This window comes from Triturus cristatus, chromosome 1_2 (genome assembly GCF_964204655.1).
Source record: "Triturus cristatus chromosome 1_2, aTriCri1.1, whole genome shotgun sequence".
In the NCBI taxonomy this organism is placed as follows: Eukaryota; Metazoa; Chordata; class Amphibia; order Caudata; family Salamandridae; genus Triturus; species Triturus cristatus.
In genome coordinates this window covers 703,404,939-703,432,616 of record NC_140580.1, presented here as the reverse complement: position 1 = coordinate 703,432,616, position 27,678 = coordinate 703,404,939, and the positions used below count along the sequence as shown (strand labels likewise).

At 50.9% G+C, this 27,678-nt stretch overlaps 1 protein-coding gene across 4 annotated transcripts in view; it reads left to right on the top strand.

Moving 5' to 3' along the window:
- DLG5 (discs large MAGUK scaffold protein 5) overlaps positions 1-27,678 on the top strand; it is a 1,132,805-nt gene that overhangs the window by 809,119 nt on the left and 296,008 nt on the right. For all 4 annotated transcript variants that reach the window (XM_085608570.1, XM_085608569.1, XM_085608568.1 and 1 more), the window contains one exon: positions 11,362-11,545. In XM_085608570.1, coding sequence (XP_085464696.1) covers positions 11,362-11,545 — 184 coding nt within the window. The remainder of the gene's footprint in view (positions 1-11,361; positions 11,546-27,678) is intronic.

The following is a 27,678-nucleotide window of genomic DNA, read 5'->3' as shown; positions in this document are numbered from 1 at the left end:
CCGGCTCCGTTACTTTCTCCTCTATACCAGGAGTCGGATGATGGGGACAACTGGGAGGGATCTGAGGATCCTATGGCCGCTCAGGCTCAACTGTCCCAGGACTGGGCAGATGAACTGGGGGAGGCCAGTGGTCTGGATACCTCGCCAGACACTGGATTCATCTCTCCTCCGACTGTGGCTTCGGAGGAGGGTGCTGCTTTCTCCGTGGTGCTGCGCAAGGCGGCCGCAGCCCCTGGGCTCGAGCTACCTGCCGTGGCTGTGAGGACGAACGTCCTCACTGAGGTGCTTCAGTCTGCAGCAAGCTCCACTGAGCCTCTGCTGCCATTCAATGAGGCCCTCACTGACGTTCTACAGGGCACCTGGTCCAAGCCCTCCACAGTTCCTCCTGTGGACAGGAACGTCGCCAGGCGCCACCGCCCGGCTCCGGGCGACCCCAGTTTTCTGTCCCAACACCCTACCCCTGAGAGCCTGGTTATCCAGGCCTCCACCTCCCAATCCTCTTTCCCGACCGCCCCGCCGGACCGGGATTCCAAGAGACTAGAGCAGTTTGGCCAGAAGCTGTTCTCCTCCCTTAGTTTGGGCCTGCGGTCTTTGAACACCGCTTGTCTCTTGGACCGTTATTCCCACTCTCTGTGGGATGCGGTGGAGGACGCGCTGCCCCTGTGTCCGGAGGAGGTCCGGACACGACTTACCCAGGCTCTGGCCGATGGGAGGGATGCCGCGCGACATGCTATAAGATGTGGGCTTGACACCACGGACTCGCTGGGTAGGGCGATATCTACCTCAGTGGCGCTTAGACGTCCCGCCTGGCTGCGGTCCACGTCATTTTCGGGTGATGTCCAGAGCTCTCTCATGGACATGCCCTTTGATGGCACTCGCCTTTTTGGCGAGAAAGCGGACAGTGCGCTGAATCGCTTTAAGGACTCCCGGGCTACGGCCAAGTCCTTGGGCCTCTCGGCCCCGCGGTCGCAAACTTCCGCCTTTCGCCCCTTTCGTGGCCAAGGAAGGGGTGCCTCCTCACGTACGCCTAGCCACCAGCCGCAGAATCAACCTGCGCGCGGTCGCGGACGTGGTTTCCGCCGCGGCGGTTCTGGAGGACGACGAGGTCAGTCCACATCCACCCCGGCAGCATCCGCCTCAAAACCTTCCTAGTCCGAGCTTTCAGGCCCATTCCACGCCAGTGGGCGGCAGAGTTCGCCATCACCTGCTCCACTGGCGGTCCATCACATCGGACAGGTGGGTGCTGCGAATCGTCCGAAGAGGCTACTCCCTCCCCTTCGAGACGACCCCTCCAGCCATGCCACCGCAGCACCACTGTATCTCGGGGGATCATTTGAATCTTCTCCACGAGGAAGTTTCCGCCCTCTTGGCCAAGGGGGCCGTCGAGCGCGTTCCGAGTCCAGAAGTAGGTCGTGGTTGTTATTCCCACTACTTTCTGGTTCCCAAGAAGGGCAAAGGGGGCCTACGCCCTATCTTGGACCTCCGGAACGTCAATGCCTTCCTCCGGAAGGAAAGGTTCAAGATGTTGACCTTGGCTCAGGTTCTAGCTGCCCTAGACCCCGGAGACTGGATGGTAGCGTTGGACTTGCAGGACGCATATTTCCACATCCCCGTCCTGCCAGCCCACCGGCGTTACCTGCGGTTCACGGTGGGCCCAGAGCACTTTCAGTTTACCGTGCTCCCCTTCGGTCTCACCAGTGCCCCTCGGGTGTTCACGAAAGTGATGGCGGTGGTCGCAGCTCATCTGCGCAGATCAGGGGTTCCAGTCTTCCCCTATCTCGACGACTGGTTGTTGAAGGCGGGCTCGCCCCGGGCAGTCGTCTCCCACCTCCAGACTACGGCGGATCTCCTGCATTTGCTGGGGTTTTCTATCAACGTGCCGAAGTCACACCTGAGTCCCTCTCAGAAGCTCCTTTTCATCGGAGCGGTTCTCGATTCGGCGCAGTTCCGGGTCTATCCACCGGAACAGCGGGTCCGGGATATTCAGGCCCTGATTCCCATCTTTCGGCCTCTATCCTGGGTTTCGGTCAGGCTAGTGTTGCGGCTTCTGGGGCTGATGGCCTCCTGCATCCTACTAGTGCATCACGCCAGGCGGCGCATGCGGGCTCTGCAGTGGGACCTGAAGTTTCAGTGGGCCCAGCATCACGGCAACCTGTCCGACCATGTCTTGATCTCGGAGGGCACTGCACAGCAGTTGCAGTGGTGGCTCACGGACCGCGATTGGGTCATGGGCAGAAGCCTCTCCCTTCCCCAACCGGAGCATGTCGTAGTGACGGATGCGTCCCTCCTGGGATGGGGTGGCCATATGGGAGAGGCGGAGATCAGAGGCCTCTGGTCTCCGGCGGAGTCTCGTCTCCACATCAACCTGTTGGAGTTGAGAGCGATCCGGCTTGCACTGAAAGCCTTCCTTCCCTCTGGCAGGGGCAGTGTCGTGCAGGTGTTCACGGACAACACCACCGCCATGTGGTATTGCAACAAACAGGGCGGGGTGGGGTCGTGGACCCTTTGTCAGGAGGCTCTGCGCCTCTGGACGTGGCTGGAACACCAGGACGTCACCCTAGTGGTTCAACATCTGGCGGGCTCTCTGAACGCCAGAGCAGACGAACTCAGCCGCCGGTGCATGATGGATCACGAATGGCGTCTGAACTCCGAAGTGGCGCAAGGTCTCTTTCAGCAGTGGGGAGAGCCTTGGTTAGATCTATTCGCCACCGAAGAGAACGCGCAATGTCAGCAGTTCTGCGCGTTGGAATTTCCAAGGCGGCACTCGCTCGGCGACGCTTTTCATCACGAGTGGAGTTGCGGTCTGTTGTACGCCTTTCCGCCTATACCACTTCTGCCCAGAGTGCTGAAGAAGATCAGGCGCGACCGGGCCCAAGTCATCTTGGTGGCTCCGGACTGGGCACGAAGGTACTGGTATCCCGAGCTACTCAGTATGTTGACCGATCCTCCGATACGTCTGCCCCTTCGGGAGGATCTTCTGTCGCAGCAGCAGGGGACGGTCCTCCACTCGAACCTGTCCAGCCTCCACCTCCATGCGTGGAGATTGAGCGGCGGCAGTTGATGCCATTTGACTTGCCTCCTGAAGTCTGTGATATCATTCTGGCAGCCAGGCGTCCCTCCACAAAGACGGTATATGCCTGCCGGTGGAACAAATTTGTGGCATGGTGCACAGCAAAGGCTGTGGATCCCCTTTCCGCCCTCTTTCTGAGGTTCTCCTCTTTCTTCTTTCTTTGGCCCGGCAGGGCTCTGCCCTGGGCACCCTGAAAGGTTATCTTGCTGCCATCTCTGCCTTCTTGCGGCTTCCTGATCAGCCTTCTCTTTTCAAGTCCCCTGTAGTTACACGCTTTCTAAAGGGCATTACTCACACGTTCCCTCCTGTTCCGATTGTAATGCCTCAGTGGGACTTGAATCTTGTCTTGACATTCCTGATGTGCGCTCCCTTCGAGCCTCTTCACAATTGTCCCCTTCGTCTTCTGACTCTTAAGACTGCTTTTCTGGTAGCCATCACCTCGGCTAGACGGGTGAGTGAGCTCCAGGCTTTATCTTCAAAGCCTCCTTTTCTGTCTGTTCATCCGGACAAGGTTGTCCTTCGGCCTCGTCCCTCCTTTCTTCCGAAAGTGGTGACTCCATTTCATCTTGGGCACTCTGTCACCTTGCCCACCTTCTTTCCGCCTCCGCATCCTTCCAAAGAGGAAGAGAGGCTCCACCGTCTGGACCCAAAACGTGCGCTCTCCTTTTATTTGGACCGCACAAAGCAGTTCCGGGTGGACGACCAACTTTTCGTTGGATACGTGGGTGCTAAGAAGTGGAAAGCTGTGCACAAACGGACCATCTCTCGGTGGGTCGTTTTGTGCATCAAAATTTGTTATTCCTTGGCAAAAAGGGACCCTCCTGCTGGGCTGCGCGCCCATTCTACTCGGGCCACTGCGGCTACTACTGCTTTGGGACGGGGTGTCCCTTTGCAGGACATCTGTCAGGCGGCGACGTGGGCTTCGCTACACACGTTTGCCAGGCATTATTGCCTTGACAGCCAAGTCCGGAGGGATGGCTTCTTTGGCCGTTCTGTCCTCCAGGACTTTCTGGTGTGATCTTGGTTCGCAGACCCACCACCGGGGATGGTATTGCTTGGGTATCTATTCTAAGGTGAGGAATCTAACTAACGTGTTTCTTTCAGATGAACAAGTTACTTACCTTCGGTAACGATGTATCTGTAAGAAACATTAGTTAGTTAGATTCCTCACCGACCCACCCATCCTCCCCGTTCTGCGAACTGACATCTAGGGTTAAGGTTATCCTTTTCAGGCCCCTAGATTTTATTTTTGGCACCAGTGTCGGTCTTTGCATGGCTCTGCGTTCCTGGCGCGGAAGGCTATGTACAAGAACTGACGTCAGCGCGCGAGGGCGGCGTCTAAGTACTCCGACGACGTCATCCCGGCGCACGACGCCGACGACGGACGCGGAGCCGCAGACGACGCCTAGCGACGCGCAAGGGGTATTGCTGACGAAAAATCTTCCGGATCCAGTCTGACGCCTGGGGATATTCTAAGGTGAGGAATCTAACTAACGTGTTTCTTTCACATGAACAAGTTACTTACCTTCGGTAACGATGTATCTGTAAGAAACATTAGTTAGTTAGATTCCTCACCGACCCACCCATCCTCCCCGTTCTGCGAACTGACATCTAGGGTTAAGGTTATCCTTTTCAGGCCCCTAGATTTTATTTTTGGCACCAGTGTCGGTCTTTGCATGGCTCTGCGTTCCTGGCGCGGAAGGCTATGTACAAGAACTGACGTCAGCGCGCGAGGGCGGCGTCGAAGTACTCCGACGACGTCATCCCGGCGCACGACGCCGACGACGGACGCGGAGCCGCAGACGACGCCTAGCGACGCGCAAGGGGTATTGCTGACTAAAAATCTTCCGGATCCAGTCTGACGCCTGGGGATATTCTAAAGTGAGGAATCTAACTAACTAATGTTTCTTACAGATACATCGTTACCGAAGGTAAGTAACTTGTTCCTCTGTTCCAATAGTTGTGTCTGACTCCGAGCTGAATTCCTCTTTGCTTCTACCATGTTGTGATCCGAATCTGCCCAATTCATCCTTTCCCTGTTCATTCTGATGGAACATTGCCTTTACCGAGGAGCCGTTCTCTAGCACTCAAAACAACTTTTTCGTTCTAACACCTTATCAGAGTCAACCAGCTTTTAGAGATGACAGTGGAGAGGATGGTGATGATTTACCATCACATTATTGTGATGACAACCTTTACATGGATTTACAGGACACCAGTGGGTTGGACATTTCCCCTGATACTTGGTTGGGTTTCCCCCGATCATCAGGTAAGGAGAGTGCTTCTTTTGTTGTGATAATGTGACAACCAACGGAGGTATTGGATTTGCACCTTCCTACTATGGAAGTCAAGACAAGCAGTCTGACAGAAATTGTACAACCTGGACAGACGTCCTCTAAACAAATACTGCAATTCAAAGAGGTCCTGACTGAAACATTACTGGACACCTTGTCAGAGATTTGTTGTTGCCCCCTGGTGACCAGGCAGGTAGCCAGATGCCGCAGACCAGCTCCTGGCGACACCCCACACCACGCCAGAGTCTGGAGGTCCAAACTGCCACCAGCAGGCCAATGCCAATTCTTTTCCTATGACATCCACCCCCCTGTCCAATCCTCCCCAAACCCCCCTGCCCCAAAAAATGCAGATTTAAAGTGAGGTTTCATGTAGCTGTTTTCATCTGCCACCCTAGCCATGAGGTCAGTCAGTGCTAGCTGTTTACTAAGATAATATACCCATGCTTTCTGGGGCATTTCAGCAAAATTGTGTCAGCAGTCTTTCAGGAATATCCGGCCTCCCGGACTCAGACTGTTTAGAATGTGACAAAACATGTCCAACAATTTAGACTGGACACTATTGATTGCTTGGAAAGGTAAGTCAGAACTAGAGTGGTGCTTCAATGTCACTCATGGTTGAAAGCATTGGAATTTCCTGTAGACGAGAAGCATTAATTATAGATCTGCTTTTTAATGGTTCCCATCTCTTTCGCAGGCATGCTAGTTCTTCCCAGGAACCCTTTAAAGGAGTCGGGCCACTGTAAGTTCTTTGGACCTTTCAACTAGACAGTTTCCTTAGGAATTTTGTCCCTTTCAGGCTTCTCCAGAGGTTTTGCAAACCGGCAACCCCAAGGACCACCACCCCTCTGCAGGAACTCTAGTCAGTTTGGGGTTAGGAACAGGGATCAAGCAGACAATGTTGAGGCCACAAGGAGCAGCGACCTTACCATTTTCTCATCCCTATGGCAACACCCTCCAAATTGCTTTAGTTTGACCTTAGTGGCACACAACCCCCTTGTGGGAGGCATGAAAAGAAATTTCCTCCAAGGATTGCAAAATATGACATCCAACAGATGGGTCCTTCAGATTGTGGGCTATTACCCCTCTTAACCTCCCCACCCCATTCCATTTCGACCTGCTGTATCTTCTGCCTACACCAGAACAACTTTCAGTAGTACAACTATCCATCTTGCTTTAAGAGCTGCAGGCTGTTTTTTGCCAAAAGTTCTAGCCCCTAAAATAGGACTGGATGTTACGCTCTCTATTTCCTCATGCCTATGAAGAATGAAAGCCTTCATCCTGTTTTGGATCTCCTTCTTTCGAATGCCTCTTTGTGGAAGGACAAATTCAGGATGCTCACGTTGGCCCAGGTTTTATCTGACCTGGATCCAGGCAACTGGATGGTTGCTTTGGACCTGCTGGATGCCTGCTTTCATGAACCTGTCCTGCAGTCCCACTCACGCTACTTGTAGTTCAGGAGCATTTTCAATTTCCTGCGTCCCTCTTTGAATTACACAAGTGCCCCTCAGATGTTCCCAAAAGTGATGACAGTGGTTGCAGCACAGCTTCCAGTTCCAGCTTTTCTCAACCTTGCCGACTGGCTGTTGGAAACAGGCTTGCGACAGAAAGTTGTAGGCCACCACCAAACAATGGTGAACCTCCTGACATCATTGGGGTTCTCTATCAATGTATCACTAGTCACACCTGACTCCTTCGTAGATCCTCATTTTTTCATCAAGGCCATTCTGGATACAGTGCAGTTTCAGCCATTTTCTTCATCAAAGTGAGTCCAGGACTTTCGGGCTACTATCCTGATGTTTCATCGTCGGTCCTGAATCTCCGTGAGAGTAACTATGAAACTTCTTTACCTTTTTGTCTCCTGCATCCTGTGTGTCAAAATTACCAAGTGGCCTCTGCAGTGGAACCTGAATTCTAAGTGGGACCAACACCAGCGGAAGAACTTTTCTGATCCATCCAGGTAATAAAGGACCTGCAGTAGTGGCTACAACTAAGAGGCTATAACTAAGAGGTTATTTAGGAAAGATGGAGATCAGTGTACTCTAGTCGCTGATGGAGACCCAACCCCACCTCATCCTGTTGGAGTTACGGACCATTCGTTTGGGGATGAATGCCTTCTTACCATCTACCAAACGGAGGCTGGTTTAAGTTCTCTCAGAAAAGACCACTGCAATAGGGGACTGGAAGAAGCAGGGTAGTGTTGGGTCTTGGGTCATGTACAAAGAAGTTCCTAGTCAGAGGTGCTTAGAATTAAACAATATGTTATTTCCTCATCTGCTGGTACCATGCGTTAGTTGATTGCCATAAAAGAGTGCCTCAGACTACATAGAAAGCAAGTAAATATTGAAAGAAACCATTGATTGTAAACAAAGTTTCATCGATTTGATGTCCTCTGCTGGGTTCTTTGCACCAACAGCTAACGAGTTTGTGTGTGTGTCTGACCTGTTACGTAATGGAGATTTATAGAGCTCACTATCATTTGGGAGGGTATCATGGTGCTGAGCAGGTGTGAGTCTAGCCACTCCTAGGGCGTAGTGGTTCTACTCCAAAAGCCAGGTCTTCAGCTTCTTGCACAGTTCAAAACGTGAGGAGGAGGCTCTTATGTGTAACGGCAGGTCATTGCTTGTGTTAGTAGCAATGTAGGAGAAAGCTCAACCACTGGATCTGGTTTTCCATATGCGTAGAATGTGTGCAAGTAGGAGTCTGAAAGGTTTGTGAAAGCAGATACAATTGTTGAGGTACGCTGAACCAGTGTTGTGTAGTGCCTTGAAAGTGTGGGTAAGAAGGTTGAATTAGGCTAGTTTGTGAATGGAGAGACAGTGGAGATTCTTCAGGTGCGGTGTATTGTGGGCTTGTGTGGCATGGGAGGTTGAGACTGATTCTGGCCACCGAGTTCTGAATGGCCTCCAGCCTTCTGGTGAGCTTTTTCCTGTTGATAAGGACATAGAGGGTATTCCCGTAGTTCAGCTTGCATATAATCAGGGCGTGCGAGATGATTTTCCAGGTGCTGATTGGGAGCCATTTGAAAATTTTCCTCAGCATCTTCAGGGTATGCAAGAATGAGGACTTGGTGGCATTCGCTTGGGCGTTCGTGTCGAGTTTGCTATTGATGATGATCCAGAAGATCTTGGTATATGTACCAGGGGAGGGTATTGTTCTTTGCTCTGTTGGCCACCAGGTGTAGTCTCACAGTGATGTGCTTCTTCCTTAGATCACAATTTAGTTCTTATCGTTGTTCAACTTTCGACAGTAGGACTTGATGCAATGGCCGATTTTAGACGTGCAGGCATTGAACTTGATCCGGGTATTGGGAGTCTTGTGATAGAGAGAGAGAACACATTATGTGTTGTTTCCGTGGGAGAGGACTTTGATGTTGTGAGAGCAGTTGATTCTGGATAGAGGGATCATGCATGTGTTCAAGAGGGTCGAAGTCATGGAGGATCCTTGCGGAAATCTGCAGATTAGGTTGCTGGCGTCCGAGGTGTACTGCGCCATGCAGGCTCACAGGGTCCTGTCTGGATGAGCTGATCCATCGCCGTGCACGTCCTTGGATTCTGACTTTGTGTAGACGTTGGATGGGGTGGGAGACTGTCAAATGCTGTGGAGAGGTCCAGGTATGAGAGCCATTATGTCTCTTCTATCCAGTCATGCGATTTCATGCGTGGCTTTGATGAGGGCACCATGCTGTAGTTGGGCCTGAAACTAGACTGAGTGGTGTTGAGAAGTTGGTGCTCGTTGTGGTATTTAGTGAGGTATCTGTTGATGATTTTCTCTAAGACTTTGGCAAGGAAAGGTTGCAGCGAGATCGGTCTGTAATTGGAAAGCATTGAAGGGTCCACAGAATGTTTCTCCAGCAATGGGAAGACGTTGCATGTTTCAAAGCATCTGGGAAGGATGCAGAAGAGGTGGAGCATTCAGAATGGATGTGAGCATTGTACTGAGAGATTGCAGTCCTCTAGAGTAGGCGTGGTGAGAGCTGGGGTCTGATGGGTTCCATGAGTGGATGGACTTCATGATGGTGGCTGTTTCTTCTATGGTGATGAAGGGCCATGTTGTTAGCATTAGTTCTTCGAATAATATAAGATCCGTTTTGTGAGGTCTGTTGAGTCTTTGTGGATTGAAGTTGCTGTAAATGGCTGTTATTTTGTTGCTGATAAATTGAGAGAGATTTTTGCAGAGGTCCTGTGATGGAGTAATTGAGTTGGAAGTGGCCACTGTCGAGGTGAAATCTTTGACAATGGAGAATCTTTCTTTGCTTCTGTTGGTGCTGGCATCAATGTGGTTTGCCAGAGCAGTGCGGTTGGTGGGCCAGTTCATTTGGTGGTAACATCTTAAGGCATATTTGAATCTGCTCCTGTCAGAGTTGTCCTGGCTCATTCTTCATTTGCGCTCCAGTTTCATCAGTCTGACTTCTTCAAAGTACTAACTGGCCTAGTTTCTGGATCTTGTTGTATTGCTGTATTTGAGTGGGGCCTGGGAGTTGGTGCAGTAGGTGATCCATTTGTTGAAATTATTGATGGCTTTGGGAGAGCTGTTGCTGTGTTTGGGTCGGTAGGTGTTGAGAGCTGTGTTCCAGTCCTTGTCAGTGATGCTGTTCCAGTTAGACAAGCTGGTCTGGCAGTAGTGTGTGTGCATTGGACAGGGACAGGGATGCTAAGCTTTATTTTAGTGCATGGTCTGAACAGAAGACTTGTGTGGGCCCATCAACTCAGATGTTGTCATAGGTAGTTAAAATAGGACCCAGTAGGTGTCCGGCGATGTAGATCTGTCCCTTTACTCATTGAATGTGGCCCAGTCTTCCAAAGTCTTTTGAGTTTGGGTCACAGTGATCTCCCAGGTTGAAGTTCAAATCTCCGAATAGGATGTAATTCTAGTATCGATGGCAAGTGGTGCGATGAAATCCGTGATGTCAGTGAAATTGGTGTACAGTCACGTTGGCTTGTAAATAAGTGCTGCATAGGATGAAGTTGGCAGTGACGAGGAGCTTGAATGACAACTGTTCCATGTTGGAGGATGATGTGTCCATGGATGTGGTGTAGTTGATGTTTTTCTTTTTGTTGAAATTGATTATGCCTCTGGGCTTTTGAAGTATATCTTGCCTGACAGTCTTGTAGCGGGGTGGATGGCTTTGGCGATGTCAGGTGCTGATGCATAGTTCAGTCCGGTTTCCGTGAGGAAAAGTAGGTCCGGGGCATTGTCGGCCAGAAGGTCCTAGATCTCTGTGGCATATTTGGTGAGTGAGTGGTGTTGAGGGAGCACACATGCTGATATGGAGTGTTGCGATGGTGATTGCTGGACTATGTGAGCGTGAGAGAGTGGGTTGTTGGATGCTGTTAGTGTGGGTGCGGTGAGTGTTAGGTATTGGTAAGTGCATGAAAACTTGCAGGAAACACAGGAGAATGCTGCCTTTGTGTTGTGTGGTGCGGCTTTGCAGCAGCGTGTGGTGTAGTGGCCATCGTTTGGGCGCAGAGGGTTGTAGGGAGGTAGTGGCAGGAGGGAGAAGGTATAGAGCTCCTGGCATGGTCCAGGTGCAGACGGGCTTGCCTTTGTCACTGCCACTGCATGTCCATGCTGTCGCATCCATTAAGTAGGTCCTGGAAGGGCGAGTGATGCCACATCTTTTATAGATGGATGATAGGAAATCCAGTGCATTACCTTGTGGCCCACCCAGTCAGCTGATCTTGGAAAAAATGGTTATGCTGCTACTAAGTAATGCAGACAAACTGGGTGGCTCTAATGATGTGAATTCCTAAATGTTTTGTTAAAAGCTTCTGCTTTTACGCTGTTCAAAGTAGATGATGTTTAACATTAACCTTTATGTAAGACAGATGCTGGAGTTCTGTTGTAATGTCATAATGTCTTGAAGTATTGAAATAGTGCAAGAAAACTGGTCACTGCTGTAACCTGAATAAAGTTTTTTTTTTTTTTTTTTTTTTGAGAAAGCATATATAAATATCTGTTTTTTCACTAATTATTTAACTATTTGCTCCTTTTTGACAGACAATCTGTAGTGGCAAGCCAAAAGACTCTTGATCCTAGAATAATCAACATCCGCAAATCTCAAGTGGATCTTGGGGTCCAGATTTGCGGCGGAAACCTTCATGGAATATTTGTGATGGATGTGGAAGATGACAGTCCAGCTCACGGCTCTAATGGATTAGTTATAGGAGATGCCATTCTTGAGGTAAATATACTTCTCGTATAAGCAATTTAATCCGTTAAACCTTTTTTTTCCTTCGCCTCATTCTCGTTGGGTACTTGATATCCTTACTGAATTTCTGACAACAGTTGACACTCGTTGAATTGTTTGAAGTGGGTGTATGACTAGTAGTTACTTCCTTAGCACGGATTTCCTCAACCCTTGTTTTGCAATTGATGCTTTTTGAGACAGCAACTTTAGAATCACTTAATTGAACATGAATTTGATTTCCCAGCAGGGGCGGCTCCTCCATTACAAAGGAGGAGCGTCACCCCACTTAAAATCCCCCCCCCCCCTCCTTTGTCCCCCCATTCCCCCACCCCCTACTCCCCTGCTACTGGTGGTTAGGAAGGCCAATGACCGGCAGGGAGTTTTAAAAAAAATTAGCCGTCTGCTCAGCTGATGGATCTAAGACAGTAGTGAAATAAATGGCTTGAATTTACCCAACACACTATCTCGCCTCGTCTTAGAGCACTCTGAGGGGTCGTCTGTTTCTTTAAAATAAGCCATTCACTTTTTACCTGCAGCAACCAGCAGTAGCTTCGCATCAAAAAGTTTAAGCAAATTTTTCACGCGGAGATCTGCAGTGTGACATACCATCACTATGATGCATCAGGAGCGACACATAGGTTTCCTAGATGATATCCTGCCACTTAGACACAACTTTCCAGCCCTGCACTTTAATTTAAGCATAGTTTTTTGTGCTTCAGGCCAATTGGTTCAATGTTTCCTCAACAAGACTACAGCTCCCAGAATACAACAATTTGTTAAATGACCCTACAGGACGTAATACATCCTTTTAACCTGCAGTCATTTGGCATCCCTATCAGCAGATGATGACCCGCCACTGCTGCCATAGATCATATACATCAATCGCACCAGCGTACCTCTGTATACGCAGTTAGTGACCTCAGAAGTTGTGTCTATAAAGTGCTACAACGCCTCGTCAGGCACAGTCTGTGTTATATAAATTCACTATACTAGGGCGTAGCGCTGTTATTCCCGAACTTACACTCCAATTTACTTTTAGGCACTATACACAGTAATTAGTACAGAAAAACAACGTGGCTCCTCCTAGGTAGCTGTAGTGATGCTTCATCATGTTTATCCCTTTTAGCCCAATAGAACACTGCATCATGGGAATTGTACTCTCTATATTAACACTGCAAGCACAGCTTCCAAAATGTCATGTTGTGAAGTAATTATAGTGCCTAAACAGTCCGTACTAGCTAAAAAGTGCCACACATGGCACTTGGTAGCTATGGCTGTTAAGGGGTACGCTGCCTTGCTGTGACTTCAGGCCAACGTTATTGTCCCACAAAATACATTTTTAGTTAACAGAAAGGGCATAGAACGCTAGTCCAAACAATTCTTCAGACCAGTCGCATTTTTGTAAGCTCCCCTGTCTGAGTTATGATATTGTTATAACCAGGACTTCGCACGACAGGTAAAACCAAAGAAAGAGAAGTGGACACAGCCCGAACAGTATTCTGATTCTGAATGTTTCATTCAATGGCGGCAGGTAAAGGCCAATATACATTATTTTTTATGTCTTCCATTTATTCCCCTGCGTCAGTGACTCAACTAGGACATATGGGGAAAGCACAATTTTACTAGGAATATCCAATATTAGAAGGAATCCCTGGACACTGAGCACAGATAAGCAGGGGAAGGCGGAGTCTGTTATGATTGTCCCTCTGCTGAACCATATCTACATATATATATATAGATATACATATATGGAGAGAAAGAGAGAGAAATAGCCCTTCAAGTTGCAGTTCTTCCGTTTCCAGGCTCTGTAATTCACAGGTCATTGGAGTATATTTCTACCCTTTTGAACACCTTGTTCCCACCTCATCCCCCCCCCCCCCCCCCCCCCCCCCTCCCACCCGGCATTGCTGGTCAGTGTTCACCCCACCAAATATTTAAGGTACCAGCCACCATTTCTTCCCAGTACTTTTAATATGTTCACTTTCAGGAATACTCTATTAGTACTTTTCCTGAGAGAGGGAAATCTTCATTCCGAAGCTTTGACGGTGACAAACTTTTTATTTTTAGAGCACGTCAGGATATCTCACATTCTTTACTTCCCCTTTCAAGCTGACTGTGCTGTATCCCAACAATGGTACCTGTTTTCATTTGACCTTTGCCTGTGCCACAATTCTGCACAGGGCAATGATTGAGCAGGTGAAAACCCTAGGTGTGTAGATTATTTATTCTTTCCCCTTTGTGTTTACAGAGTAATCCTGCTTTCACTTGTTTGAGTATAATTAAGTGCCAGAGACACTCTTAACTTCCATGGTTTGGCTCGACTGTAGGATTGCTGTACCAGCTTAGGACTCCACTTTCATGTTTGTTTCCAGATCAAGTTTCAGATGTAAACATTGTTTAAGGAAACTGTCCGAGACAAAATGAAATGTTTTCCAGAACACTCCATGTGGTCTAAGAGGATAGTGTAGCAATGGAAACCACTCACTGACAGGCACATGGAGATAATCTTTACCATATCATGAGCAGTCACTCATCTTCAGATTGTATGAAAGTGACTCAGTCCGATAATACATTTTGACATCTCCAAGCTACCTTTCAGGTAAGATAGAATAGATAACCTTCAAATTCTACTCAGTATGCAACATTACTTTTCCCTAGAATCACTTTAAGTGGCTCAGTAATCAGAGTTTGCAAATGGATAAGAATTAAACTGTCAGACAAGTATGTATTTTGTTGAAAATATAACTCAGTAATCCAGAAACTGAAGCACTTGGTACACCACACTATAACTTTGCGTTAGTTATGTCCACCAAGCTAACACAAGACGACTTCAACTATAAGTATTGTGTCGAATTTTGAGACCTGAAAGGAAGTCATCGTTTCAAGTTCCAGGCAATGAGGAAGAAGAACAGAACATTTTTGAAGTGAAGAAGAAATTTAAAAATAGATTATGCCTTTGCTCATTTCGTCATTAAAAGTCCCTAACAACCTAAACAAAATGCACATAGCCCTGGCTTGTCTACTCATGCCGTTGTCTTCGCTAAGACTGGAACTACGTCCAGCAATTTAAGGCATTAATATCTATGCCATTGGCCTTCTGGCATGCTGAAACCTCATTCACATCAGCCCTAAATTCTTACATCAGCCTCAGTTTGGGTACACAGCCAATGCGGAAGACTTTACTTGACCAAGAATGTACTATTTAAGACTGAATTAGTTTAGAAATGTGGCTATCAGCCCTGCATTTGGCTATGATGCACTTTCACGCGGTTCAGTACTGAAAAGTTCCATACCAAAATATTTGTTTTTGAAGATGCAATTTCCAAAGTCACCCAACATTACAAGACTCCAGGTTTTGAAGTTAATTCAATGATAGCCTCTAAAAACGCCATCATAGAAGAGTTCTCCTCTGTCTTGACCCCTAGCTGAGTTGCTACATAGTAAGTCAATACTTAAGCTCCAGCATTGTTTGACACTGACATGCTGACTCTGTTATTACAAGTAAAACTGCTTGCTTGCTTTTTCTTCACATGAGAACGGTCTGTTGTTCACATCCCTAGACGTGCACCGCGACCTTAGTCTGAACACTGTGTGCAGAAGCCGTCAAGGTCAAATAACAATGTATTCTGTTGAAATCAGGTTGATCGGCCCACGCTATAGACACAACAAGCACACAGCTGCAAATATCTGAAACTCGGGTGCCTTTAATATTGCATTTGCATGCATAATTCAGGCACTTGGAGAAAACCTTTCCAGACACAGAGCAGAGCTGATCCTGTGATGTGATTCACCTAAGCTGATCTTTGAGGTATGGGGTTCCCCATTCAAACCTAGAGACCTTCTATTAGTTTATAAAAACTAGTGTACTAGCGATGGGAGGGTGGTTCACAAGGTATTATAGGACCTGTTTTCCACTATAATTTTTAATATGATTTCTCCCTTCATTTTCTATGGAATTGTAACAATGCTGATGGTTTTATTTCTAATCATGTGTCTGCTTATGTTAGTCAAAGTACTGCACCTTAGAGCACGTAGTTAAAATTAACATTTTAAACTTTTCCGTGTCTCTGATTACTCTTGTTGTGGACTGATATGAGAATAATAACGAAAAGGTGTTTCTGATTCCCACCATTCTTGAGAGTACTCAAGTCGCTTGTTCTGGGTTGTCTAATCATTGGTAGCTTCGAGATGATATGGAGAACGAATGAGACACTGATGCTAGTCGGATAGGGGTTCTGGGTACTGAGGTGAGATTTTTGGTACACCACAATTCACTGAGGTCCTGGTTTCCTGTGCATAGTTCTGTGCATGAGCAGAATCCCCGCAACATGGAGCACCTAACGTTTTGGTACAAAAGGGGGTGGTGATGGACGGAGCATCAAAACCAATCAAACACTCACACCCAGTCAACAGATCTTGGTTTGATCCATCACCGTTCTTTAGCCCACTCTGCCACCCCAGTTCAGACATGGCCATATGCAAATCAGTCTGACCCTGTGCCTCATGGGAACAGTCCAGCCCGAACTGCCAAGCCATGCCTTCCCCCGACCGGAAACAAGCTTCCTAGGACCGGTTTCTGGCATTTCAGCCTTCTTCAACCACGTTTTGGTCTTATAAATGAGACGCCTTAATAGTGCTTATATTTGTCCACAACACCCTCACTCTTGTTTCCGGATGGCGGGAGTGACGGTTTAAACCTACCTAAATAGTTAATATATAGGTTCTCTCAAGCATGACAATTAAAAAGGTTTCAATTTAAATTCTACCCTTTTTGTGCTACACTTTGATAGATTGTTTTGTATAGATTGTTTTGTATTCTCTGCGTCCTTACGGCTGATGTCGCTATTGCAGGGCATAGTCGTGCTCCTCTCTGGCGTCATTTGACGCAGTTCGGGGTGACAGACAATGGGATGTCTATTATCTTTGTAGTGAGTGCCGATGTATCGTTCCCCTATGAGCTGTTTTACTCTTGGGTTACTTTTCCGGATGTGAATGCGGACGATAAGACTTTTCACGCATACACTCCTATGGCAGTTCCAGCTAATTACACACCATATAAGACGCTTGGCATCATCGTATTTGGTTCAATGGCGCCCTCCCCCACACTGTTACACCGGTTCGTTTGGGTCCCTTGTCTATTCCAGGGGCCACTTGGCCAGCCTTGGCCGGGTTCACACCACATCCACGATATTTGCTAGCCCCGCTAGATGACTTACGTCAACTCCACACCGCTTTGATTGAGGTACTTAGGGCTTTAGTGCAATACGTCTCTCGCAATGTCCAGGTGGGGGCACCTGGGGTTGCGACGCAACCAGCTGGACTGTCCGGGATTACTATTAGTCCAGTCATGGTTAATTCGGTAATGGGCAAGCGCCCCCAGAATAAGGACGATATGCCTTATTGTCTTGCTGAGAAATTTGACCAGCTGGAAGCAATATTTCCGAATTCTACTCCTGTGGAAAAACACAGGATCCTTTCCATTAGTTTGCAGAAAGACTTCGTCCCAGAGGTAACTGATTGTGAGAACTGGTGTAAAGTGTTTGCAGCAGTCTACTCGAAGTGCTTCGGCACACCGTCTATGACTGTACTGCCCTCCGTGATCAAGCGTGTTCAGGATCAACACGGTCCGGAGGCAGCGGTCGAGTTGCGAATGAGGCTTGTCGGTGTGTTCGACGTAGTTGCTGATCTCATCCTTGCTAACGTCAAGGGAGATGTGGTTAACTTTCAGATGTTGAATGCCCTGCGCCTCGTCGATGACGTCGATAAACCCCGGCAGTTACCGAAAATTATTGCGGAGGCTTATAAGACCATAGTCCGCAATAGTTTGGGCGGTAAGCCTTTTGCTAAAACAGCAGCACAACCGCAAACTCAGACAGTTACATCTACTAAAGACGACCGTCCAAATTTTCGTAAACAGAATTGGAAAACTAAGAAACAGGGGTCTCGTCCAGCGTCACCGGTACAAGTGACCGCTGAACGCACTTATGAATTGCGCGATCGCACTAGAATTAGGTCTCCTGATAGATTTCAGGTTCCTGAACAACGTTCTCCTCGTTCTTCACAGGAAACATCGGTCTCACAGTCCGGTGGAGGAGAACGTGGCAAAGGTCGGGGTACCCCACAAGGACGTGAACAGCCCCTCCCGGCTGACGGTAAAGGCAAGCAGGAAGAGTTTGCACATCAACGACCCCTGTGTCAGAAAAAAAAGGTTGCTGCACTAACAGCGAGGTATGCCACAGATAGTGAGAACGCAGCTTCGGAACCTGACATGGGCACTAACGCTGCTAGACAGCGCAGCGGAGGTTACAATAGTACAGCAAGCACTGCGTCCATATCTGAAGGCGACAGCAACTGACACATTTATCACTGTAGAAACTGCTGACACTAGAGTGGCTCCCCCTGACAGACTATATGACATAGTTCTTTTAATAGAAGGTGACATACAACGTACCATGAAAGGGATTTTTTGGAAAATTTGACCTCTACATATGACATTTTGCTAGCAGAGGCGGACGGGCCCCCACTTTAGTTTTGGCTGCTCCTCGAGGGGAGGACGTAATCCTCCCATCTTTCGTGCACACTGTGCCGAAGGAGCAAGCTCAGAACTTTGCAGAAGAGTGGGCACTGGTGCTTGCTCCGGCGTTGTACCATACTCAGGTCGTGTGGGATAACTTATCACCGAGCCATGAGATTCTGTTACGGTCTATGCCACAGCCACAACCCCAATATCCCATGCGCCGCGAAGCCAGATCTCATGGCGCAGAAATCCTTGAACAATTGGAATATCAAGGTGTAATTGAAACATGTGTGTCACCCATGAATAATCCTCTTTTCACTGTAACCAAACCTGATGGGTCGTACTGCCTAGTTTTGGATTATCGGCATTTGAACTCTCATTGTCGGACGTGCGCGGAACAGAATACCCACATTTCTGCCTTCGTTGATAGTCTCATGAGAAAAAGGTTTAAGATCACACTTGACATCTCAAATGGCTTTTACAGCCATAACCTGTCCTCTATTAATAGTCAATAGACAGCCTTTACTTCTGGCGGCAAACAGAAACAGTTTAAAAGATTAGCCATGGGCTACAAAAACAGTCCCGGTGTCTTTGCTGCACGTGTCGTCTCTCTGTTGTAGAGCATTGATCCTGATGCGTACTCGTATGTTGACAATATCTATCTCACAGACGACGAATTATGGCTGCATCTGTATCGTGTTGACTGCATCATTGTTATGTTTGCGGACTTCGGTTACAAATTTTACTTTGCAAAATCACACATTGCGGAGTTTACAGTGTTGTTTTTGGGCTGCAAACTCAACAACGAAAGTCGAGGTTTAACACCTCACTTCCTGGAGAAGTGCGCATGTTTGCGCGCTCCAACAACTCTGAAAAAACTACAATCTTTGCTGGGTTTTTTGAAGTTCGGGCATACTTACATTCCCGATTATGCCCAGCGTATCAAGCTGCTATATGCCTTGGTACAACCAACTTTTTCTAAATCGGGCTGGCTGCCAGAACATTCAGCTATCCTGCAATCTTTGCAGGCTGATCTTCTTGCTTCTCAATACTTATTGACGCGTGATAACCACACAAACCTGGTAATAAGAATTGTGCCTGGCGCAGTGGGTTTAACGTTGTTGGACTTGGCCCTTGTTGCAGGGTCATCCCTAAACATTTTGCCTTCCTCCTGTATTTTTTCTGACCTGGTGTTGGCTGTTTTATGACTCTGGGAACATTACCACTGCTGATCAGTGCTAAGGTGCATATGCTCTCCCTACGGTAAAATGTGTTATGTAAATTGACTTCCATGTTTGGCTTATTTGGTTTACTATCAGTCCCTAGTAGAGTGCACCAGGGGTGCCAAGGGCTTGTATATCCAAATGCTGCTAGTGGGCTTGCAGCACTGGTTGTGCCACCCACAGAAGCAGCGGGGTAAAATGTGTCTAAGGTCTGCCATTGCAGAACCTGCATGCAGTCTGGAACTGTCATGCTGACTGGACAAAGTGTCCCCACTTGCCAGTCCCTAAACCTTCCCTTACCTTCATGTTAGTCACCCCTATGGTAGGCCCTAGGGCAGGGTGCGTTGTAAGGATAAGGTAGGACATGTCCTGAGGTGTGTGGCATGTCCTAATAGTGAATTACAGCCATTTTCGTTTTTCACTATTGAAGGCTACCTGCTCTCCATAGGCCAGAATGGGCTGCTAGATTATAACACTCTATAATCCTAGCAGGCTCAGGAAGCATGGTAGAAATTTGTGTTTAGTATGCCTGAACTCAGAATAATAAAATACATCTTTTAGCAAAGTTTATTTTAATATCCTGTGTTTGCAAATGCTACTTTTAGAAAGTTAGCATTTGCTTGCTTAACCATTTCAGTCCGCCTCTGGAGGGGAGGGCTATCTTCTTTGTGTGTAGCTTGAGTGACAGGGCTGGGAAGTTCCAGGAGACAGGCTGGGGCTGCCAGGTGGTGAATAGAAAGATTACACTGTGATGGGTGGGAGGAGTGCACCTTGACTCTGAATAGGACAGTGCTCTGCCTCCACAATGCTGGCTCCACCCCCTGGGGAGCGTCTGATGTCTCTGCCCTGCCTGCTGAAAGAAGAAGCCAGAGTCTCAACAACAAAGTGCTCCTCACTGAAAAAAACTGGACTGGGATTATGCAAAGGCCCCCCTGGCCTGTAAAGACAAAAGAAACTGAGTATAAATGTAGGAGCCCTGCTCCTAAGAAATCAAATCCTGATTGAACCACGAAGAAACTCTGCCTGACTAGAAGGACCTGGAAGAAGCTGAAGGAGGAGTAACTTTCCCTGACCTGGGGGATTGGCCTGCAGTTGGTGCCTTGCTGAGAAAGGAGAGGAAAAGACTGAAAGAGACGTTGTACTTTGTTTTTCAACTATCTCCAAGGGCTTGGAAGAAGAGCTTGCCCTCTGAACTGAGTCCCAGGACCATTGGACTCATCTGCCTTCAACAACTGAGTTGCCTGGACAATTCTTGCTTGTTTCCCGCTGGATTTTGCCCCAGTACGCCTCGTACTACATCCGCCGCGAAGCCGTGTCTTTGCCGCCCGGCAGCGTGTGTCTACGCTGAACCAAAAGCGTTAGTACGCACCGTATCCCTCCCGGCTGCATTGCACCTAACCTTCCCCGCCGATTCGAGACGTACATCCCTGGCTGCCGAACCCTGTACGCCGGACTCAAGCTTCGCTGTCCTGCAGGTACGGTCCGTACGCTGCCAACGTACTGCACCGTGCCGTACTCAAAGCCGAGAAGCCGCAGTACGCTGATCCTCCCCGTACGCTGTACGGCACCGAGAAGTGTCGCCGCTGATCCGCACCGAAGGTACGGCCCGAACGCCGACGCCACGGACTCTGCAAGCTGATCCGGATCATCCGCCCGTACCCCTGAAGGTCCCGTACCAACGCCGCGTCCCGACGCCGCGACCGGACCAGACCGAGTACGCGGCCGAACTACGACCCGGATCCATCAACTTGTCCCGCACTGTCCATCGCGGACCCCACGAGCTAAAGGTACTTTGTTCTGTTCGCACCGCAGTGTGCACGTCCCGGACCCCGGAGTCCGCACCGATTGTTTGACTCGTACTTTCTGTGTTTTTAATGCGAACGAGTCGTACACCCAGGTACGAACCGTACAAAGCCTGAAAAGAAGCAGGATTGAGTAAAAGAAGCCTATTTTTGCATATCTGAAAGAAACACGTTAGTTAGATTCCTCACCTTAGAATATCCCCAGGCGTCAGACTGGATCCGGAAGATTTTTCGTCAGCAATACCCCTTGCGCGTCGCTAGGCGTCGTCTGCGGCTCCGCGTCCGTCGTCGGCGTCGTGCGCCGGAATGACGTCGTCGGAGTACTTAGACGCCGCCCTCGCGCGCTGACGTCAGTTCTTCTTTTTTCCGCGCCAGTAAGCGCAGATCCGGGAGAGCTACCCCTTTAGTCATTTTTTGACTAACTTTTTCGATCCTTTTTGATCTTGTCTCGACTCCGGTGCCGGTAGGATGCCTGGTTTTAAAGCCTGTGCTGACTGTAGCCGCTTGATGTCGGTTACGGACCATCACCGCCGGTGCCTTTACTGCTTGGGTCTCGACCACGACGCGGAGTCGTGTTCGGACTGCATGGCCCTGACCTCGAAGGCTAGACGGGAGCGGTCCCGTAAGCTTCTCGAGATTCGCCACTCAGCTCCGCGCCCCTCTCGATCCCGGTCCAGGAGGAGGTCCAAGGATCGGTCGCAGAGCCGCAGCCGACGTCATCATCGGTCGTCGGGATCCAAGTCTTCGGGTAAGTCGAAGCACTCCAAGAAGTCCAAGAGGCGACACCGCTCTTCGGACTCCCCTCGCCGGTCGCGCGACTCGGCCGAGGGTCAGGGTGGTTCCACCCCCGCGGCTCCAGCGGAGCCGCAGGCGCCGCGCAAGTCCCCATACCCACCGGTCCCTGGGACTGACGCGACGCCGGCGGAAGTCAGTGTGTTCCTCTCGGCCATGAGGAACCTGGCTCCGCCGTCGACGCCCGCTGGCACGCCTTCGGGCCCCGCGGCCCCGACTGGGCAACCTTGCCTGCCGGCGGCTCCGGCCCCGGCGCCGTTGACGGCTCCAGCCTCGACGCCGCAAGCGCCCGAGGGACCCGTTCCCGAGTCCCCGCCGACGCCGGTCGACCTAGTCACGCCTCCAACGCCGGCGTCGACACCGGTACCACCTCCGACGCCGACTCCGCTCGGCGTCGAGCCCCGGTTCAGCCCCGGTCCGGGCCCGGCGCCGATACGGCGTCGATGGATGCCGCGTTCGGCGCCGCTGGAGACACATTTTGTCTATCGCCCGGCTCCGATCCTTCCTCCTGCATACCAGGAATTGGATGATGGGGACAACTGGGAGGGATCCGAGGATCCTATGGCCGCTCAGGCTCAACTGTCACAGGACTGGGCAGATGAACTGGGGGAGGCCAGTGGTCTGGATACCTCTCCAGACACTGGATTCATCTCTCCTCCGACTGTGGCTTCGGAGGAGGGTGCTGCTTTCTCTGTGGTGCTGCGCAAGGCGGCCGCAGCCCTTGGGCTCGAGCTACCTGCCGTGGCTGTGAGGACTAACGTCCTCACTGAGGTGCTTCAGTCTGCAGCAAGCTCCACTGAGCCTCTGCTGCCATTCAATGAGGCCCTCACTGACGTTCTGCAGGGCACCTGGTCCAAGCCCTCCACAGTTCCTCCTGTGGATAGGAACGTCGCCAGGCGCCACCGCCCTGCTCCGGGCGACCCCAGTTTCCTGTCCCAACACCCTACCCCCGAGAGCCTGGTTATCCAGGCCTCTACCTCCCAATCCTCCTTCCCGACCGCTCCGCCGGACCGGGATTCCAAGAGGCTGGAACAGATCGGCAAGAGGCTGTTCTCCTCCCTTAGCTTGGGTCTGCGGTCTTTGAACACCGCCTGCCTCTTGGACCGTTATTCCCACTCTCTGTGGGATACGGTGGAGGACGTGCTGCCCCTGTGTCCGGAGGAGGTCCGGACACGACTTACCCAGGCTCTGGCCGATGGGAGGGATGCAGCACGACATGCTATCCGATGTGGGCTTGACACTACGGACTCGCTGGGTAGGGCGATTTCTACCTCAGTGGCGCTTAGACGTCACGCCTGGCTGCGGTCCACGTCCTTTTCGGGCAATGTCCAGAGCACCCTCATGGACATGCCCTTTGATGGCACTCGCCTTTTCAGCGAGAAAGCGGACAGTGCGCTGAATCGCTTTAAGGACTCCCGGGCTACGGCCAAGTCCTTGGGCCTCTCGGCCCCGCGGTCGCAAACTTCCGCCTTTCGCCCCTTTCGTGGCCAAGGAAGGGGTGCCTCCTCACGTGCGCCTAGCCACCAGCCGCAGGCGGTTCTGGAGGACGACGCGGTCAGCCCACATCCACCCCGGCAGCATCCGCCTCAAAGCCTTCCTAGTCCGAGCTTTCAGGCCCATTCCACGCCAGTGGGCGGCAGAGTTCGCCATCACCTGCTCCACTGGCGGTCCATCACATCGGACAGGTGGGTGCTGCAAATCGTCCGAAGGGGCTACTCCCTCCCCTTCGAGACGACCCCTCCAGCCATGCCACCGCAGCACCACCGTATCTCGGGGGATCATTTGAATCTTCTCCACGAGGAAGTTTCGGCCCTCTTGGCCAAGGGGGCCGTCGAGCGCGTTCCGAGCCCAGACGTAGGTCGTGGTTGTTATTCCCACTACTTTCTGGTTCCCAAGAAGGGCAAAGGAGGCCTACGCCCTATCTTGGACCTCCGGAACGTCAATGCCTTCCTCCGGAAGGAAAGGTTCAAGATGTTGACTTTGGCTCAGGTTCTAGCTGCCCTAGACCCTGGAGACTGGATGGTAGCGTTGGACTTGCAGGACGCATACTTCCACATCCCCGTCCTGCCGGCCCACCGGCGTTACCTGCGGTTCACGGTGGGCCAAGAGCACTTTCAGTTTACTGTGCTCCCCTTCGGCCTCACCAGTGCCCCTCGGGTGTTCACGAAAGTGATGGCGGTGGTCGCAGCTCATCTGCGCAGATCAGGGGTTCCAGTCTTCCCCTATCTCGACGACTGGTTGTTGAAGGCGGGCTCGCCCCAGACAGTCGTCTCCCACCTCCAGACTACGGCGGATCTCCTGCATTTGCTGGGGTTTTCCATCAACGTGCCGAAGTCGCACTTGAGTCCCTCTCAGAAGCTCCTCTTCATCGGAGCGGTTCTCGATTCGGCGCAGTTCCGGGTCTATCCGCCGGAACAGCAGGTCCGGGATAATCAGGCCCTGATTCCCATCTTTCGGCCTCTATCCTGGGTTTCGGTCAGGCTAGTGTTGCGGCTTCTGGGGCTGATGGCCTCCTGCATCCTACTAGTGCATCACGCCAGGTGGCGCATGCGGGCTCTGCAGTGGGACCTGAAGTTTGTGGGCCCAGCATCACGGCAACCTGTCCGACCATGTCTTGATCTCGGAGGGCACTGCACGGCAGTTGCAGTGGTGGCTCACGGACCGCGATTGGGTCAAGGGCAAGAGCCTCTCCCTTCCCCAACCGGAGCATGTCGTAGTGACGGATGCGTCCCTCCTGGGATGGGGTGGCCATATGGGAGAGGCGGAGATCAGAGGCCTCTGGTCTCCGGCGGAGTCTCGTCTCCACATCAACCTGTTGGAGTTGAGAGCGATCCGACTTGCACTGAAAGCCTTCCTTCCCTCTGTCAGGGGAAGTGTCGTGCAGGTGTTCACGGACAACACCACCGCCATGTGGTATTGCAACAAACAGGGCGGGGTGGGGTCGTGGACCCTTTGTCAGGAGGCTCTGCGCCTCTGGACGTGGCTGGAACACCAGGACGTCACCCTAGTGGTTCAACATCTGGCGGGCTCTCTGAACGCCAGAGCAGACGAACTCAGCCGCCGGTGCATGATGGATCACGAATGGCGTCTGAACTCCGAAGTGGCGCAAGGTCTCTTTCAGCAGTGGGGAGAGCCTTGGTTAGATCTATTCGCCACCGAAGAGAACGCGCAATGTCAGCAGTTCTGCGCGTTGGAATCTCCAAGGCGGCACTCGCTCGGCGACGCTTTTCGTCACGAGTGGAGTTGCGGTCTGTTGTACGCCTTTCCGCCTATACCACTTCTGCCCAGAGTGCTGAAGAAGATCAGGCACGACCGGGCCCAAGTCATCTTGGTGGCTCCGGATTGGGCACGAAGGTACTGGTATCCCGAGCTACTCAGTATGTTGACCGATCCTCCGATACGTCTGCCCCTTCGGGAGGATCTTCTGTCGCAGCAGCAGGGGACAGTCCTCCACCCGAACCTGTCCAGCCTCCACCTCCATGCGTGGAGATTGAGCGGCGGCAGTTGATGCCATTTGACTTGCCTCCTGAAGTCTGTGATATCATTCTGGCAGCCAGGCGTCCCTCCACAAAGACGGTATACGCCTGCCGGTGGAACACATTTTTGGCATGGTGCACAGCAAAGGCTGTGGATCCCCTTTCCGCCCCACTTTCTGAGGTTCTCCTCTTTCTTCTTTCTTTGGCCCGGCAGGGCTCTGCCCTGGGCACCTTAAAAGGTTATCTTGCTGCCATCTCTGCCTTCTTGCGGCTTCCTGATCAGCCTTCTCTTTTCAAGTCCCCTGTCGTTACACGCTTTCTAAAAGGCATTACTCACACGTTCCCTCCTGTCCCTTTTGTAATGCCTCAGTGGGACTTGAATCTTGTTCTCACATTTCTAATGTGCGCTCCCTTTGAGCCTCTTCATAATTGTCCTCTTCGTCTGCTGACGCTTAAGACTGCTTTTCTGGTAGCCATCACCTCGGTTAGACGGGTGAGTGAGCTCCAGGCTTTATCTTCAAAGCCTCCTTTTCTCTCTGTTCATCCGGACAAGGTTGTCCTTCGGCCTCGTCCCTCCTTTCTTCCGAAAGTGGTGACCCCCTTTCATCTTGGGCAGTCTGTCACCTTGCCCACCTTCTTTCCGCCTCCGCATCCTTCCAAAGAGGAAGAGTGGCTCCACCGTCTGGACCCAAAACGTGCGCTCTCCTTTTATCTGACCGCACAAAGCAGTTCCGGGTGGACGACCAACTTTTCGTTGGATACGTGGGTGCTAAGAAGGGGAAAGCTGTGCACAAACGGACCATCTCTCGGTGGGTCGTTTTGTGCATCAAAATTTGTTACTCCTTGGCAAAAAAGGACCCTCCTGTTGGGCTGGTCTGGACTGGGATTATGCAAAGGCCCCCCTGGCCTGTAAAGACAAAAGAAACTGAGTATAAATGTAGGAGCCCTGCTCCTAAGAAATCAAATCCTGATTGAACCACGAAGAAACTCTGCCTGACTAGAAGGACCTGGAAGAAGCTGAAGGAGGAGTAACTTTCCCTGACCTGGGGGATTGGCCTGCAGTTGGTGCCTTGCTGAGAAAGGAGAGGAAAAGACTGAAAGAGACGTTGTACTTTGTTTTTCAACTATCTCCAAGGGCTTGGAAGAAGAGCTTGCCCTCTGAACTGAGTCCCAGGACCATTGGACTCATCTGCCTTCAACAACTGAGTTGCCTGGACAATTCTTGCTTGTTTCCCGCTGGATTTTGCCCCAGTACGCCTCGTACTACATCCGCCGCGAAGCCGTGTCTTTGCCGCCCGGCAGCGTGTGTCTACGCTGAACCAAAAGCGTTAGTACGCACCGTATCCCTCCCGGCTGCATTGCACCTAACCTTCCCCGCCGATTCGAGACGTACATCCCTGGCTGCCGAACCCTGTACGCCGGACTCAAGCTTCGCTGTCCTGCAGGTACGGTCCGTACGCTGCCAACGTACTGCACCGTGCCGTACTCAAAGCCGAGAAGCCGCAGTACGCTGATCCTCCCCGTACGCTGTACGGCACCGAGAAGTGTCGCCGCTGATCCGCACCGAAGGTACGGCCCGAACGCCGACGCCACGGACTCTGCAAGCTGATCCGGATCATCCGCCCGTACCCCTGAAGGTCCCGTACCAACGCCGCGTCCCGACGCCGCGACCGGACCAGACCGAGTACGCGGCCGAACTACGACCCGGATCCATCAACTTGTCCCGCACTGTCCATCGCGGACCCCACGAGCTAAAGGTACTTTGTTCTGTTCGCACCGCAGTGTGCACGTCCCGGACCCCGGAGTCCGCACCGATTGTTTGACTCGTACTTTCTGTGTTTTTAATGCGAACGAGTCGTACACCCAGGTACGAACCGTACAAAGCCTGAAAAGAAGCAGGATTGAGTAAAAGAAGCCTATTTTTGCATATCTGAAAGAAACACGTTAGTTAGATTCCTCACCTTAGAATATCCCCAGGCGTCAGACTGGATCCGGAAGATTTTTCGTCAGCAATACCCCTTGCGCGTCGCTAGGCGTCGTCTGCGGCTCCGCGTCCGTCGTCGGCGTCGTGCGCCGGAATGACGTCGTCGGAGTACTTAGACGCCGCCCTCGCGCGCTGACGTCAGTTCTTCTTTTTTCCGCGCCAGTAAGCGCAGATCCGGGAGAGCTACCCCTTTAGTCATTTTTTGACTAACTTTTTCGATCCTTTTTGATCTTGTCTCGACTCCGGTGCCGGTAGGATGCCTGGTTTTAAAGCCTGTGCTGACTGTAGCCGCTTGATGTCGGTTACGGACCATCACCGCCGGTGCCTTTACTG